The sequence below is a fragment of the Calypte anna genome, chromosome 2, assembly GCF_003957555.1.
Source record: "Calypte anna isolate BGI_N300 chromosome 2, bCalAnn1_v1.p, whole genome shotgun sequence".
In the NCBI taxonomy this organism is placed as follows: Eukaryota; Metazoa; Chordata; class Aves; order Apodiformes; family Trochilidae; genus Calypte; species Calypte anna.
In genome coordinates, this window is record NC_044245.1 from 21,114,022 (window position 1) to 21,132,874 (window position 18,853).

The 18,853-nt window shown below is 36.9% G+C and overlaps 1 protein-coding gene across 1 annotated transcript in view; it reads left to right on the forward strand.

Annotated features, from left to right (window-relative positions):
- The window catches only part of CUBN (cubilin), a 139,420-nt gene that overhangs the window by 96,574 nt on the left and 23,993 nt on the right, over positions 1–18,853 (forward strand). The window contains exons 48-56 of the mRNA XM_008492690.2: positions 345–526; positions 1,967–2,138; positions 3,107–3,313; positions 6,406–6,555; positions 7,365–7,486; positions 9,400–9,625; positions 11,508–11,695; positions 13,938–14,094; positions 15,073–15,222. Of these exons, the coding sequence (XP_008490912.2) occupies positions 345–526; positions 1,967–2,138; positions 3,107–3,313; positions 6,406–6,555; positions 7,365–7,486; positions 9,400–9,625; positions 11,508–11,695; positions 13,938–14,094; positions 15,073–15,222 (1,554 nt within the window). The remainder of the gene's footprint in view (positions 1–344; positions 527–1,966; positions 2,139–3,106; positions 3,314–6,405; positions 6,556–7,364; positions 7,487–9,399; positions 9,626–11,507; positions 11,696–13,937; positions 14,095–15,072; positions 15,223–18,853) is intronic.

Sequence of the window (18,853 nt, forward strand, 5' to 3'; positions counted from 1 at the left end):
TGAAATATCTCTGTCCTGTGACAGTGGAAGGCTTATATCATTTGCTATCAAAGCCTTGTGGGTCATTCAGGCTTTTGAAACCTGATATGAGCCCTTTGGAAAAGGGAGTACTAATAATTAGACTACAAGGAGCTTCTATGTTCAGTTAGTATCCAACTGTATTTATAGCTGGGTGATAAAAACTGGAAGGAACTTATCTGTCAAGACAAACATATGAAAGGATAGACATATCAAACTAACCTGTCACAATGTCTTCTTGTTGCATTACTGTTGTGGGGTTTTTTTCTGTAAGTCTATAATCAATGCTTTACTCTAAAAAGTGTCCCAATATTTGGATATTTCAGAATGTGGTGGGGATTTTACTGCCTCTGTTGGAACATTTACTTCTCCCAACTATCCCAATCCATACCCACATAATCGTGTGTGTGAATGGAGGATCACAGTGGAAGAAGGCCGACGTGTGACTCTAATCTTTAATGATATGAAAACTGAAGAACACTGGAGGTGCTCATTAGATTATGTGGCTGTGAGTACTGAGCTGGAAGGGCCCTGAGCAGAAAATAGTCTTCCTAATCCCTTTATGAACCACTAATCGACTCAAAAGAGCTGAAATGTCATTTATAGTTCTACATCTGGTTTTAAGACAAATCATAATTTATCAATAGATAAGTGAGAGAAAGTCAGCTCTGTAGAGTGTCTGAAGTCATCTGCTTGTTTTAGAGTAAGGAAATGTTGAAATTGTTGTCCAGGCAGAGGAGAGTATTTGAAGAAATTATTGAAATTAGCTCTATCAGTTATGAAAAAATTTCTGGGTTTTTTGAAAGATTTCACTGTCTCTTTTCTGTGGCCAAAAAGCCCATCAGTCAGTTGCAGGTATCTTGACTCTGAAGGTTGTTATTGCTGTTCTTACTATTGTTATAAATTAAAAAAAAAAAAAAAAAATGGAGAGAGAAAAGCATAGAGATTGCAACAAAGGGCTGCTACTGGGTTGGACCTTGCATATTCTGAAAGAAAGATTGGGGAGCCCCATGAAATCCTACCTCTTTTAACACCTCTCATCTACAAAAAGATAGTGGTTATTTTAGATTTTCAGATATTTAGTGAAAAAAAGAAATAAATCAAACATGGCACACAGAATTGGACCTGGTCAGATGTACAAATACCTCAGAAATACAATTCTTCTATGAAACTGCAAGAATGGGAGCTCTAGCATAGTTTCTCATTTGTTGAGGTGAGCAGTGCAAACACAGGAATTAGTTTTAGCATGATCAGAAGCTAGTCCATGCACAAACTCTCCTTTGTGATTTGTAGATGAAGTTTCCCTTGTTTTTCTTCACAGATGCTTTAGACAGACCATGGGGAGCTGGCTTTTTATTGATTAATGAAGTAATGCTTTCTTAAAGGAAACTCTGTCCTGCCAGCTTTTGTGCCTTTGACACTCTAACATGTTCCAAATCTCAGCGGGAAACATAATTTCTGCCTCACTTACATTTCTGAGATAATAATATAGAGAAGGAAATTGACTCCTTGGCTAAAGGCTGCATAAAAGAAACTGAGCAAAATATCTCTGGATCATCAAAAAGTGAAATGTTTGAATTAATCAAAAATGCCCACCAGCAATTGGTACTTTGAAGGAGAAGTTGAAAAGGCCGATGTTGGCTTTGACAAGAATACGAAGAGAATCATTTAAATTAATTAATATTAGCAGTAGCTGGTATTATGAAGTGATTGAAGATATAAATATTGAACTGAAATACAGTATTTTTCCCAATAAAAGAATAGTCTGGGTCTCATCCACTCAAGGCAATTGAAGTTTGTTCTGAGATTTTTAGTAGATTTGGGAACTAACATATTGGGGGAGTTATCAATGAACCTTGTATTAAAGATCTGAAGCACTGTTAAATGATAGAGGGGATACTTGTAAGACTATATTATGATTTCATAAGAGTTTATTTTGACCCAATAGGTTTACAATGGCCTCAGACAGAACTCTCCTCGGCTGGCCAAGCTGTGTGGTGAGGTAAATCCAGGCACTGAAGTAAAATCCTCTGGAAACACAATGAAAGTCATTCTGGTGACAGATATATCCCGTGCAAGCAGAGGTTTCAGTGCCTCATACACATCTAGTGAAGATGCAGGTAGTGTGTGTTTTTAAATTGATTGATCTTTGGTATGTTGTTTCATACGTAAAGTACTGGCACATGTAAAAAAATTGCCTAAAGAGATAAAAAATCTCTGTTACCTTTTTTTTTTCTCTCTCTTAAACCCCTGATGGTTTTACGTATCTATCTTTAATTAGATAAAAGAATTTTAAAAAATGGGGAACCTCTAGACTTCATGTACTTGTTATGTCAAACTTCAAAGAGAAGAGCAACCTCTGTTATGGATCAGAGTCCTCAATCTCATTACTGATTTAGTGGTTTGTACTTAGTATTGAGTAAGAGATGGTCTGAAGTGGCCTAATTCCATGAGAAGATGCAAAAAACATGGTGCCATAGAGAAAATGAATAATTCAAGTGCTTCCTTATTACTCAAGGGGGTAGTTAATTTATTGTAGCTTGTGAAAGAGTGCAGCTAACCTACTTTTGCAAGCTCAGCCTCCAGAGAGGAGGCACTGGCAGAACCTTACTACTACTGCAGCTTTGAGTCTTTTGAACTTGATTTTCTAACTCCCCCTTAAGCATCCTACCATAGGATAAGTGTACTGCTCTTGAGGTTACATTCCTGAAAAATCTCTTGAGTCTAAAATTAGGTAATGGGCAGGTCTGGGCAATACTGAACTGGAGCTGCAGTAGGATTTTATCAAAATTTTAATGAGTGCTTGTTGTATTGATGGTGCTGCCGAATACTTTATTTGATACTGTGCATAAATTTTTTTTCTTTGCTTTATGCATGTATTTTTAAAGACATGCCAGTGAATTCCAGAGAACTAGGCAAGAATTCTCTTCAACTCAGCAATAAAGTATAAAAAAGGAAGAAGATAGAAAAATTTTTGTTCTAATCAGCACATATGTTTGCTGATGTATGTCTGAATAAACAGGGGCAAGATTTCTCCTCATGTAAGTGTTATTACTATTTTAAAATCATTTATATTTTGTTTTTGCAGTTTGTGGTGGAGCTCTGATGGGATATGCAGGTGGGAATTTCTCTTCTCCTGGTTATGATGGCATCAGAAATTACACGAGTAATCTGAACTGCGAATGGACTATTGAAAACCCTTCCCACTATAATTCATCTATATATTTGTCTTTTGAGGATTTCCACTTGGAATATCACCAGGACTGCCAGTATGACTACCTAGAGTTACGAATAGGTTTGTATGTTCACCAGGAGAATGGATAAAGCCTATCCAGATTCTGGTTTTACAATTGTGTTTGTGCCAAATCTTGTTCATATGTATTTGCAGAGAGTGAGTGTTGTAGGAGCTGTACATTTGAGAGGCTGTTCACATGCATGCCTTCCATGTTGCTTCCTAGACAAGTAGGAAGATTGCACTAACTGAGGAACGAATGCATCGATTTGGTCACCCTCTCTTTCAGAGAAAATGGAAAACTGAATAGGTCTTTTGGGGACTTAAATTGTTTTGGTGCTTGCTATACAAGCCTGAATCTCTCTTTACAAGGAAAAATATGAATTTTACCTCATCTGCTTTGAAAGATGGCAGTCAGGAGAAATTGGAGTCATCAAAACAATTTATTTGGTCCTGAACCCATTCTCTTTCTGCTCCTAAACCACCTCCAGAGACGGCAGGAGTAGACTAAAATATGCTTTAATTATTCATAGACCCTGGACTGCATACCCACTTCATATCCCACTTTTGCACTCTATAAGATGATTCTCCAAAAACAAATCCATATTTCCTGTGAGAATGCATCACAAAGTACAGATGAAAGCATTTAAAAGGAAAACAATCACAGAATTAATGCACCAGTAATGTCTCTGCATACTTAAGTATCTTTAGCTATCCCCAAGATCTAGCAACTGGAAATGTCATACAAAAGTCACTCAGCTAATGCCAAGAGTAGTATGAAAGCTCCAGCTGTCTTCTTCACTGAGAAGCTGTATCTGTTAGTCCCAGAGAGAGCAGGATCTAATTTACCAGAAAAACATTTCTGAAAGGTAATGGGGGAGGGAAGAGCAGGAATCTGTCACATCCTTATTTGCATTTATTTGAACAAGCACTCTCAGTTGTGTAGCACTGGGCTGTCCTGTGTAGAGCCAAAGTATGCATAACTGCATAGCCTAACAGTTCCCTCCCACATTTACAATGGAGCTGGGAAATCATAGCAGGAGAACTCAGAGGAATATAAGAATTAAATATATCTGGTCTGTTACTCATTGGTTCACTGCTCTCACTGTATCGTGAACCTCAGGCCTCCAGGCAATACAGTCAAAGGAATGAGGAAAAAATGTAGTCTTGTTGTGCTCTACAGTTTTGTTATCTAAATTGTAAAATTGATTTTTGCCATATTAATGGATATGCTGTTTCACAACAAGACTCGTGTCAAAAGCAGAATGCCTTGATTCTTCTGTCTATGCTAACAAGTAACAACTGATGAGCACTGAGATTCAAATAGAGCAGAATATCACTAAAGGCAGGCAGGTGCTTCTTAAAACACTTGACACAGCATATAGGAATTTGGGGAGAGGTCCTATCCAACACTAAGTAACCTGAGAAATGCCAAATGAAGCAGAGATGTGTAAAACTCTTTGGAGTTATCCATGAAATACACTTAATTGATACCGAGTCAAAAAAAAAAAAAGGAAGACAGAATTGACCTTTTGTATTCACTGAGAAGTATACAATCTAAGAAAAAAAAAACAAAAAAACAAAACAAAAAAAACCCCAACCCCAAAAAAACCCAAGATAAAATAGATATTTCAAATTTATCAGGGCAAGGCTACATACTAAGTTATAAATTACCAGGCATATGCATGTAGTCTGCACATGGTACTACAGCTGAGAACATTGCTACAGTGAAATATACTCCTAACCTGTAGCTTTTGTGGAAGACTTGTTCTTTCATACCATTCCCTTCAGTTTGAACCAAGTCTTATATCACAATCTTTCTGTTTACATTTTCTGTTTATCAGCAGTCTAGATCTCTTGCCAGCTGGCCATTCATTAAAGCAATGACTGGTGTCACTTTTCACACTGTACAGAATGAAAAACCTGGGTCACATATGTCACAAAATTAATCACCTTGTAAGAAGTGCAAAAAAAGCAAAAGTACACTTCATATTTTAATGCTAAAAGTAGTTATTTTTTATTCTTCCCAAACTGTAATTTTTCATTAACATCTTCTCCTTGTACAGCTCATAATTTTTAGTTGATGTTCACAAGACAGGTTTTAGCATAACTCTGTGTAATTTGTATTAATAGAATTTTATTATATGTCACCTTTTATCTTTGTCCTCGCACTTCAAGACATTTCAACTGGTGGCTGTGTCACTCCATATGACAAAGATGAGGTTACTAAGCCATGTTATTTGGAATAAGTGTGGAAGGGCTTTGGAGAGAGCCCAAAGTTTCCCCCTCCACCTCTGCTGCCTTTTTCAGTAGAACAGCCTGCAGTTCTGCATGGAGCACAGGATTGCTTTTGAACAGAGATTTCTGAGATCATTAGCCTGCTATTATTAGAGAAGCAAAAAGGAATGGGATTGCCTGGGTGTTTTGAGGAACACTACTACTCTTATTTTCCTTATCCTGAGAATAGATCAGTAATAAACAAAGTGATGCTTCAACCAGTATGATGGATAAGAATTTACACCAACATGAGCAAATATTCAGTGTCACAAAAGTATAACTGCCTGTGCAGTATGTTCCTATTTAGATTTCAATGATTATTGAAAATGCAGGTATTTTGGGGTGTTTTTTGCTAGACAGAGGGCAGTATGTTGAGTTTCCTAGGAAGGAGATACCCTAAATTAATACAGTATTGACAGATTGTTCATTGATGAAGGACAATGCTATATGGTAGATAACTCAAAAACTTGAATGAGGATTTCACAAACACATAGGCTTGATATGCAATCACGTCCTTGGGCCATCTCTTCCCACTGTGTTTTCCCAAAACATCTGCAGTTTGGGACACTGTGTGGTTTGGAATGGTTTGAGTCTTACAAAATGGGAGTGTGCAGGATGGCAGACAGAAAAGGAGCCTAAGATATGAAAAGGATTACTAACACATCTTGGAAAACTTCCTTTCTGAGATTTGGTTCCCAGCAATGAACTGCAGCACTCTACCTATACCCATATTAAAAATCAGTTATTATGCATGGCATGTACTTTTCTCTATTTTCTAGTCAAAACAAAATGACATGCACTTTGCCATATGTATTCTTTGGTGTTATTGTAGTTCCTAGGATTAAAAATGTGTATTTTTTTTTAATTTCTTTTCTCAGGGGATGCTGATGGAGAGCTAATAGCCAGGCTTTGTGGTCAGGCTGCACCATCTGTGCCTCTGGTCATAGCAGCCCCCCAGATCTGGGTACACTTTGTGAGTGATGAAAACACAGCAGATAAAGGATTCTTGGCTCATTATATGTTTGAAGGTAAATGGCTTAATAGAATGGTGTCCTTGCTGGCTGAGATGCTTCCGGGGAAAGTTGCCATTCATTTGGTAATACTGAGAATTCACACTGTGGCTTCAGCTCTCAAAAAGATCATAAAAAATGACACAGCGCCTGACACTATTTATATCCATATAAAGCAAACACATGCTAGCAACTGAACTTCCAGATTTATTATCTGCCTCACTTTTCCTAGTCCCTGACCTGCATTTGACTTTTTGCAATGCAGTGCAACACTCAGAACAGCTGGTTGCTCTTGGGAATAGGGATGTAACAGGTAACACCAGCCAAGTTGGACTTACTTCAAATAGGCCTCCAGAGTGCTAGCGTGACTGAAATGAATTCTGATGGTGGAACCTTTGCACTCATTTTGAAATCTGCTTAAAGCCATATCAGTGAAATTAGCCTTGGTGCTTACTTAGACACATCAGCAAGCTTTTGACTTGATTGTGTTGGTCCAAGAATGGCACTGGTTTGCATAGGAGACCGAGATAAATAAACAGAAGATAAAGTGGAAGAGGCAGCTCTAAAGTGTCAGCTGGCAAAAGTTTTGCAGAGCTACATTAAGGATCAGAATATGTACACAGTTTCAAGGTCATTGCATCTGTTTACTCTCTGTTCAATGACAAAGATATTAAAACTTGTTTCTTCCCAGATAAATTGTTCATTCTTACCTACATCAGTCTAACTTAAATATATCTCAGTACTAATACAAGCTGAATAATCTTCCAGTCATCAGGTTATAGTGTTCAGTTCCTAAACTGTATTGAAATGTTACCTTTTTTCTTCAGCATGCGGTGGTATCCAGTCAGGTGAAAGTGGATTTATCTCAAGTCCTAACTACCCAGAGCCTTACAGCAACATGAATCACTGCTCCTGGTTGTTGGAAGCCCCTGATGGAGAAACCATTACTGTGAGTAACACAATGCCATGATTATGTGTGCAGCTGACAGTTCAAGAGGCACCTTCTGAGCCTTGAGGAACAAGTCTCAGGCAATTTGGAAAATCAGAAATGAAAAGAAATTAAATACATCCCCATAGGCCTTTCCTGAGAAAGTGGGGGAAACAACAAAACCAAACTAGCCTGATCTTTTTGAAAAGCAGAAGTATCTAACTCCATGTCAAAACAGCACCAACTTCTCCTTTAAACAATGACTTGCTATGGTTAGGAACACAAAATAACTCATGGTATTAGATCTGTATGGATATTCTCACTGTCATCAGGGTCAAGGTTTTAATCTATGCATAAAAGTTACAGGCTACTAGAAAGTTACTTCTGTGTCTTGATAGTTAGACTGGAAGATAACATGATTGCTCATATGAATTATATCAATGAGATGCTACTCTTATTTCCCAATAACTACTAACAAGCTGCCCGAGGTGATACTTTCTTGAGTGAAACTGCTGTGAGACCAACATAACCAACCACCTTTATGACCAAGAAGTGCTAAACTTCACTGATTTAGTAGACTGATCCTTTAGAGAACAGATCAAATCAGTGACATTTGCAGTCCAGGTCAAAAGAAATATCTGTAAAGCAATTTTGTAAAAAAACATTGGGGATTTTAATTTGTAGTGTCTTTCACTAGTTTCCCTGCCATGTTTTCCTTATATACAAGTACAACTGTATTTATTAGAAATGCAAACCCATAGTCCTAATTATTCTGCTACATGATATTCTGACCACTGCTTAGGTACTTACTTCAGGGGATACAGGATTATTTGAGTATAATACAAAATTTCTAAATAATCCACAAATTGAAGTAATCTTATTTAGATACAAGTAAATTTCCATCTTAAAAGGACTGAATATCAGTCACCTCAGTGAAGGCAGACTAACTTTTTCCAGTATAAGCTGTCAGTTCTAGCAAAGATCCAAATTTAAACTGTTTGAGCTAATTTTGTAGTCTTTGCCTCAGGCAGAGTCCTTTTGTATATTAGCATACACAAAAATTACAGGAAGAAGTACTATGTATCTGCTAAACCTTTCCACAAAGATCCCAATCCTGGAACTGGTAAAAAAAACCAAAAACAAACAAATAAAACAAAACAAAACACAAAAAAAAAAACCCCAAGCCAAACAAACTAACAAACAAAAAACTACCCAGGAAAAATGACTTACTGGAAAAGGGCCAGGCAGTCATTAGTCTACATCAATATTTCAACATCAGCAAATCTGGGAGCCTACTGGATCAGCAATCTAAATGTTTGAACTGGATATCCCACCCGTGTGTGTATCACTCCAAGGACAAACAGTATCAGTATGGGAGGAAGACAAGGTCAGAAGCTGCCTGCCCAGCCCAGGCTATTTGTGTGATGCACCCAGGGATACAGGAACCAACCATGCAACTGTTTCTCTCACATTTAATGGAAACTAGTATTATTTTAGCAACTCTTGAATATTCTGGTTCAAAATAATTGGTAGAAAAGATTCCAAGGGTTTCTGCTTACATAGCTGCTTATATTTACACAACTTCAGATTTCATGACCAGAAGCCTTAAGGGCAGGAAAGTGGTTCAGCACCAGTGCATACTCAAGACAATGTTGCAACACATACTTAACACTTATTTCAAGCATACAGTTAAGTCCAAATAATGTCTTTTTTGAACCTCTGTGTTTCTTTTCCATTTCTGTCTTCATGCTAAGTATCTGCTGTTATTTAGTGGCAAGACTCCAAACAATACTTGCAAGAAAGCATAAAGGTGGAGCAAGAGCCAGATTTCTGAGCACACCCCAAAATCATTGTGCTAGGATGGCAATGGGATCTGGCTGGATTGCTCTATCCTCCTTTTTGGTGTGGTTTATTGTCTCTTTTGTGTGTTGCAGCTTAATTTTACAGCCTTTCATCTTGAAAATCATTCGCTTTGTAAGAGGGACTCTGTTACTATCCTGAATGGAGGCTCTCCTGGTTCTCCTGTAATAGGAAAGTACTGTGGAAACACATCCCCTGGGACTATTCAGTCTGGCTCCAACAAGCTACTCATCATCTTTAACTCTGATCACTCAATTCAAGGAGGGGGTTTTTATGCAACATGGACAGCTGAATCTCTAGGTAAGAGAAAACAATACTTGTACATCATGCTTATATAGTGCTTTATCAACCACAAAATTAGGTAGAATTCCTCCTCTTTAAGTTTGCATTTAGGAACAAAAGAACTACATGCCAACATCTGCAGCATTCCTGAGAGAAGGCAGCACTAAAATAGTCAAGTGTTAAACCAGTTTTGTCTGATCTCATGCAATTAAATTAAATTTGGAGTGATTTTGTACTTTTAAGTTCCTACTGTCAGTTTCTTAATGTTGCTTAATTGATACAGTGCCATTATCTTCCCAGCTGTGGTATCCATTGTCAGTGACTATGACACATTTCATTTCTTGAATAATAATTGTTTCATGGCTTGATTTGGTTTAAAACCTTAAAATTAGGAAGAGATCAGTTTCAAAAAAAAGAGGCAGACAGAAATTCTCAAGAAGCACACATAACAACAGCCTAAAACTTCCTCTTTAGTGGAGATGTTGGTTCACTTTTGTTGGTTCACATGCAGGATTGAATTGATACATTTTAAACGCTACCTTCCCTCTCTTGAAATTATCATGTGTCTGGCTTTAAAAAAAAATTAAATTGGTATCTCAAGCTCACTGTTCTTCAGTGTTTGTGGGCAAGTGTAGATCTGCTGGCTGGTGGCAGGGCAGAATTCTTCGTGCCTTTCTACCTCAGTACAACGTGTTCCCTAGTGTCACCTCCAGTGTCAAACCTTCTGACTGGTGCTCATCAACTTTCCATGAGTTAATGATCTAGTTATATTGACACAGTCTTGAATGATGAAGTATTAACATAGACATGCAATGTACATAGTATTCTCTCCATGAAAGGAGATTTATTTTTAAAATATACCTAATTTCCCCTCCTCGTATTCCTTCTGACTTGTCCACTGAAAATCTCTGGATTTACCTTCTGTATGTGTGAGCAAAACTTAGCCTCATATCCTTCTAAATACAATTGCCATTTCTAGCATAGACGAGTGAAAAATAAAATCTTTCTTTTAAAGCTAATATATTTTTTTAATTGAGAGGAGAAAAAGTTGAATGTTATAAGCCTTTTTTTTTTCTTTTCTCTTTATTAATCCTTTTACTACATCATCTCTGAAATAACAGGTTGCTAGTACTGTATGCATTAACCCTATAGCCCTAGTGAATTATTCTTGGAGTGATATTTGCAAGTATGTTTCAAATTAACTAAACTTATTATGTATAAGAACATGAGCTGCCACAGAGCCATGACCAACTATTCCCATTTGTAAATGAATCTGTTAACAATTTTTAAAGGCATGTTTTTCATCCCTCTCCATAATCCCAGTGAGATCCACGGGGTAGCTTGGCCTGGGAAAGAAGTCTTCATTTTGCCCTTAATAAACGGATGTAGCTTGAGTAGATTCACATGTGGAATTGTAGTATTTGCATTCTGCAGAGAGAAAAAGAAAAAAAAAGGGATTCAGTAATAGAGGAAGGTTTTTCCATAGGGTGTGTTTCTCAATGCCTGTTGGTCATGATGTGTATGCTGTGGGGTGTGGGAAGGAACCTGCACAGTCTTGGGAGAAGGTCCTCATTATTGTATTTCTATCCCTCACTCTCTCACTAAGCAATACTCCTAGTTTTGAGTTGTATATAGAGGAACCAAAGCAAAAGGGGGTGAACTGGCATAGAGATGAAGCTTGTGAAGAAGAGAAAGTGGAGTACAGTCTTTACAGTGTAATGACCTCCTTGCTGCAAAGGTGGAAGAAGGAAAATTCATTAAAAGAGGGGTAAATGAAGCTTGAATGCATGTCAGGGCTTTCCTCTCTCCCTGTTGCAGACACGGAAGCAAGCAGCCATTCAAAGCTGACACGAACAGGAAATATGTGAATATTTATCCCACCTGTTGCTATTTTTTCCAGGATGTGGTGGAATCATTCATTCAGAGAATGGTATGATCAAGTCTCCTCACTGGCCTCAAAACTTTCCCACAAACACCAGATGCACATGGACCATCATTACACATGAGAGCAAACACTTGGAGATGAACTTCCACAGTAACTTCCAAATTCCAGATAGCAATGGAAGCTGCCAGAACAGTTATGTGAAGGTAAAATAAATGTTAGCATTACATCAGCAGAGCAATGTTTTAAGAAATCATGAACCCTGTTTTGCAGTCATGGTTAGAATTGTCAAGGCATGAAATTCAGGAAGTATAAACTGAAGTTCTTGTGCCAATCATTTCTTGTTCAGTCAGTTTTCTGTATGCCTTGAGAACTTGCTTGAGGTATATCAGCAGTTCTTGAGGTTTCACCTCCAGCAGGATCTCCTCACCCCATGTGCTGACCCCCAAATGAAAAATATTACTTCAGAACCAAGAAAGAAAAAGAAAATATAGTGAAATGAAAAGATCTGTGTGATTACTCCAGTGAGTAAAAAAAAACTGGAATGTGACACTGTAATTCTACAATGCTTCTTTGTAAGTGCTACAGTCCAAGTAGCACTAATCCTTTTTTTTTTAACCTCAAAAAACAAATATAGCATTCTTATCTTTCAGAGGTTGTCAAGAGCCACTTGTTTTCAAAGCAATAGAATTGAGTGGACATGCTTTGAATTTTTCAGAGTGATTTTTTCCTCAGACATTTGGAATATGTTTAGTGGTTTTGTGCTCATTTTCTCCACAGCAGTACAACTCCCACTTAAAATAAAGGGCAAAAATAATTTGACAACATGTCAGAAGACTTAAGCAGCTGTAAATCTGATCTGTACTGCCTAAGTTACAAATCAGAGTTGAACTCATTTTCCAAGGCCGTGGAAAAAGTACTATTAGATTGGTCTTATAATAGCCTGCTCCACTGATTAATTGATGTCATATGTGGCAATAAATTTCACTAATATGGAAGTCTTCATTCCACCCAGTAAATGTGCTTTAATTTCAGATAGTTAAAATGTCCAGAATGACATGGTCAAAACTGTGTCAAACTGGAGATTTTTTCCACAGAGAAAAATCTGAAATTTCTGAATGTACAATTTGAGATATATGAAGGTGTCTGGATATGAAAAGGTGTGAAACAGGTGTAAGTTTTTTTCATCCATTCCAAGCTGAGCAGACAAAAAAGGGGAATCCAAATTCAGCAGAGACTTTGCAAGATCTTGGCCAGGTGATAGAGTGTTTATATTTGAGCATTTGAGCATCCGTTGCCTCAGACACCTGGCCAGATGAATGTGGTGATTCACATGCCTGCACTTACAGCCTAAACCTTTGCTAACACTTTCTAAGATGCTTTCTTAGAGCAATCACAATTTCATGTGGTTGTTCTAGCTCCAGTAGACTTCTTTCAAACACGTTATTTTTAAAAGAAAATATGCTGATACACAGTACAATTAAAAAAAAACCACAACTGTTCAAGCACATGGATGATAAATAAATTGTTAGAGTAAATATTTTTTCTTAAAGCAGATGTTTTAAATCCTTGGCAATAAACATCCTGATTCAGGAAATTATTTAAATGCTCATAAACCTAAAATATTTATGTCTGTATTTCATTTTATATGTGTATTTAAATTGAGTACTTAAACTGTGACCCTCAAGTACATGTTTAAATAAAACCTGAGGAGGGTTTCATTCAAAAACCTACCCAAATCTACATGTGTTTCCTGAATGCATGGTTTGATTGGACTAAAACTGACTATTGGAACAATTGAAAAAATATTTTTATAAAAACCTGTACTTTTCTTTATTATATTTTTGTGAATTGCATTATTTTTAACTCTTTACATTATTTGATATTTGTCATTGAAAAAGTGAATGCAACATTAAAAAAAATGCAATAATTTTTGATTAGTAAGACTAGGTATTAATGATCAATATCTTCCAGTTTGATGCCTCTATATTATCCTAACATTATGGTCCTGGCTTTTATTGACTTCATGAATAATATAAGGATTGTATTTAATAATTCATGGTATACACATATATTCCTAGGCTGTATGAAGATAAGTCAGCAGAGACAAAATGGAGGTGGATAATTATGTGCATGAAATGTTTTTCTCTCATTCCCTGGACCTAATCTATCAGCAAAGGTTGGAGCAAATGACCTCCAGATACCCTTCAGAAGTCCCTGGCAATCTAAATGATTCTTGTGATTAGCTGCTTAGAAAAGCCTTTTTGTCTCCTCTGACTGTAGAGTATACAGAAATTAAATAACTCCAGTTTAGATCTCTAAAATTCAGTGTGATTAATCCTGTCCTAAGTCTGTGGAAAGAAAAATAACAAATGCAATTCCCATTGGATTCTTACAAACTACTTGGGCTTTGAAAGCATTAAACCATTTCCGATCTGGGCTTTTCAGGTGTGGAGAGGAAATGATGAAGAAGAAGCTGCTTTGTTAACCACAGGATGTGGAAGTTCAGCTCCTGATCCTGTTGTTGCTCCAAACAATGTGATAACTACAGTATTTCAGTCTCAGGATGCTCCTGGGCTAGGTTTCTCTGCATCTTTCACAAGCAGTAAGTAATATTAAAGCCAGAAGGCATTTTTATTAGTTCATTTTAGTTTAGTTTGATCTCTATGTAGCAATTCAAACCTCAGTCTAACAAGGCATTGAAGCCTTTGCCCAGAGTTTAAACCCAAGAGTCTCCTTACTAAATGCAATGGAGCTACTGTGTGCTCCAGTGCTGGACTTGCTGAAGATCCTCCATGCAGCCATAACTTTGTAGTTATTTTTAGCCACCTTTTCCTTTTCAGTGTGCCAAAAAGAAATTAAAAGGCTTTACATTTTAAGAATTTGTTTCTCTGTAAACTGCTTGGAAACTAGAGCTCTAATATTCTTAAAAAAGAAGAAGGATCTGCTCCTTTAGAATTTTTATCTCTGTTCTTCTTTTCAAGGCGTGTGATGAAACTGCAGCAATTTCTCACATGCATTGTGTAGGCCACAGCTGCCACATAAAATGCTCTCAAGAGGAGAAATGACTCCTCACCACCTGCTCTGGCCTTAGCTTTGCTGTATTTGCATTTGACGTAGTTCAAGTGACATTTCTTCTCTCTGTATTTTTAACCATGGCATGGGCTTTGTGACGGTCAAACCCACCACAAGTGTAGGAGTGCTCAGGAGGTAGTGCTCAACTGCTGTTGGTTGTTTGGTCTTTTTGTAGGATGCTGTCAAAAGAAACCACGTTCTCTTCTCTGTATTTAGTATTAAAACAGTGAGAAATTAAGTGCTTAGAGGAAAACACTATTGAAATATAACAAATTCTCAACTGAAATTGGTTTTTTTTTTATAATGTGTGCATTAAAGTTGTCAATAACAATTTAACAACATCTTAGTGGAGACAATGATAGGTTATATATGCTTGTTCCTTATGTTATTTTAGTATTTCACTCTGTACTGGAAATGAGGTCTTTCTGTACATTATTGTCTTTCTTGCTGCTTAACTGAAATGATATCACCTGGATAAGAACTGTGTCTTATTTTTTTATATTTACAGAATGTGGAGTAAATTTCACCAGCCCTGCAGGTCGTATCGTCTCTCCTAACTACCCTAGTCAGTATGATAACAACTTGAACTGCAGTTATATCATAGATCGGGGACCACAGTCACTGGTGATCCTGGAGTTTGATACTTTCCACTTGGAAGGTAACTTGTGGTTCGTAATTCCAGTATGTACTATGAAGTCTAACTTCTTCCTTGGAAACATACAAGTCTCCTATCTCAGAAAATGGTTGATGGCTTAATTTGCTGGTCTATTCTGAAAATCATTTACAAACAGTTACAGAGATAGTTTCCTTATTTTTTGCCATTTAGTCTTATGATCTTTTTAATCTTAGGTCAGCTGTTTTCCTTTTCAGAGCTTCTGTTTCCTTAGCAGATAAAATGGATATAAATACACTTGGGTGTTATACAAGGATGTACACACATATAAATGTGAAACCAGGTGAAAGACTAAAGTAACTGAAAACCTATACAAGTTGTTACCCTGTATGTACCCCATGAACAAAAGTGCCTGGCAGCATTTAGCCAAGAAATAATAGGTATAGTGTCCTGGTCTCCTTGTTGTGAATGGTAGAACATTCACAACTTTAATAGGTTCAAAAATTTGTAGTGGAGAAATCATGATAAAATGGAGGAATTGGCATGCCCAGACTGCTTAAATGGCAACACATATTTTGAGGCTATCTTAATTTGCTTCTTTCAAAGTCACCTGGGAAAAGAGGCTTTTGAATAATTTGTTACTAATCTGGGGTGCATAATTTGAATTTTTCTTCATATCCAATAATAAAGTCAGAAAATAGGCTTCTTTTCTTTATAAGTTTTCAAAGTGTACTGAATTAAAAAATATTCTGGTCCAAAGTTCATTTAGGACTGTGTCATGGTTTAACTCTGGGCTGGGAATTAAACAAATGACAAATGTTCTGAACTACTCTTATTCCTTTACCCTATAGGGAAGAATGATAGAAAATAAGGGAGCAAGACTTAGGGACTGGAAACTAAACTACATAGCTTTAATGAAACAGTAGTAATGAAAAAGGAAAATTAATACATACAAAAATATACAAAAGCAGTACCACAGTCCTCTCCCCTTCCCCCCCAGTGACACTCGTGTCACTGTGGAGGCTGAAGGCCAGGCCCTGGAAAAGTCCCAGGCTGGGCTCCTGGAGTCAGCAGAAGCCAGGAGCCAGATGCAGGAACACACAGTTCAGGGGAGGACAGATTGGGTTCAAAGGCAGAGAGACAGACAGAATCCTCCCAGGATGCTGGCTATGGACAAAGAGAGCATCATCTTCATAATTCCTCAGATTTATACCATGCATATGGGTATGGAATACTCCATTTGGTCAATTTTGGTCACCTGTCTGCTCCACTCCTCCCTTGGGGAGGGTTGCAGATGTGTCCCCTTTACTCCCTTTCTCTTTCTGGAGCATAACATTTTTCAGAACTGAGCAGTGGCCTTGGTTCTGCACACCAAGCTCCAGCTTAACTATAAACATTCAGTGTTATTGGTCCTGGAAGCAGACACTGATGGAGAAATGTGATGTTAATATCATCAAATGCAACTACTTAGAAGAGAATTAGCTCAAAGTAAAGTAGCAAGAAAGAAAATTTGTTCTATCCTGACTCAAGCCATGACATATTGAGACAGAGATTTGATTTGACAATAATTTTATCTGAAACATATTTTCATCCCCTGATACAAACTTCTACTTTAAGTTGCTTCAGTTAAGTATAAGCCACAGAAATGATATCATTTCTTCATGTAGAAGACATTATTATTCAGCACACACACACACACACTAAACATTAGGCTGAATCAGATTTTGCCAATTTTGAGACCTCTACGAGTACTTTACTGATCGGTAATTAACATTCAGCTAATTTATAAATGGATTCAAGCTTTTATTATTAAGAAGGTTAAACTGAAGAGGTAAGGGATACAGGCATAATAATAAACATATACCTAAATAAATATTAAAAATATTCTACTTGGAAGGCAATTTGCTACTTTATTGTTATAGGCTTCCTTAGGCTATACAAACTGAAAGTCAGACATGTGAAGGAAAAAACTCTGGATATGAGCTAAAGGACATCTGGTTATGAGAAAGGGAGTATGACACTCTCCAGTAGTTGCTCATTAATATTTTTCATAAAATGGCAAAATACAACCATGTAGCAAAGAGAAATTACTTGGGTTTAAATTGGAAAGATGATTGAAACCACCATCCTGCAAACTATCATGCAGAAGTTAAACATGTGCCTAAGGGTTTCTAGTGTGAACTCTTTATTCTTTAGCAAAAGCAGGACCATGTTGGGCAGCATTTGATAAAAACATTTGTAGATATTTCATATGCAAAGAAGCATTGAACTGGCTTAGTTTGCTACTGAGAGTGGCCTTTAAAATCTTAACCACACCAGTGCAAATTGTCTGGGTTGCATTTTCAAAGTTTAGCTACATGCACAATTAACATAATTCATTATGTATTGGACATCTCAAAAGAAATCCAATTGTTTTTTTCATGGTGGTTTAGTAATGAGATGAAGTATCTAAAATAATGCCTGAAAGGCATACATATTTTGTTGATTTTAGCTAGTTGAAATATCTTTTCCAGAAAACTACAAGGCAGAAGGTAATTGGCTGTAGTGCAGTGACACATTGGTACGGAATTGAATGACTTAATGGATTAGTCACAGGTCTGTGCTGTAGAGCAGTTGTGTTTTCAATTATGATGAGATGTCTCTTCTGATACTAAGATCCACTCCAAATGAGGCAGTTAACCCACAGCCATGATATGTCAGTTTCTGGAACCAAATTAATGGCATGTGTGTACTAAACATTAAATATTTATTAAGGAATAAATCTAGCAATCAAAAGAGCAGGAGGGAACTTGAGGAAACTGCATATTATTGGCTTTGTCATCAAAATTTAATCTAAATTGCCTGCTTCCTGATAGGTGGAAAAATTAGGCTTTTTTCTGACTTTGAGCCCCTGAAAGCTATTTCATCTTATCATCTACTTTAATCTCCTCCCATAGTGAAGTGCTTTAAACTCAAAACTAAATGTGTTGCACGGGTGGAATAAATTGTCTTGTGAAGGCCTTTCTCATTCTCTTTACCTATTGACTATTACAAGAAGCCATAGACAATAACTTACACTTATATAAGTGTATTGTACTTAGGATTTAGGCAGCAAAACATAGTCAAGATTAATGCTATGGAAGGAGTCTGGCTTAGTCCCTTTTATTTCCTTGCAGCCCAAAGAATGTCTTTTCCTGTGACAAACTGAGTATGGTCACCAAACCTCTTTTTGATTTTCCTGTTTCAGGAAGTTGCATAGGTTGCCACATGCTTCTTGTAGTGCCACCTGCATTGCTGTGTTTAGTTATTTTATAAAGAACTAAAGAAATGAGGGTGAGTTTGTTTCCTCAGACCCACCTCTGTCACAGTGATAAATTTCATCTTCCAACTGTCCTCCTTCCTTGGATTAAAGGTCTGCACAAATCCAATTTATTATCTAAGAATTAACTGATTAATTCCATCCTTTGTTCATAAGCTTTATTCAGACAAGCATTCTTACAAATACACCTTTAGGACAGCTGGTGTAGTGTATTACTAAAAGCAGCCTTTTTTTTTTTTTTTTTTTTTTTTTTTAAACATACAACTGTAATTTTGCCATCTGGAGTCTTTTTACTAGACAATTCAGAAAATAGACAAGTTTTACAGTAGATTATTTTGAAAGAGGATATATTTGTAGAGAGAGACATATACATATATG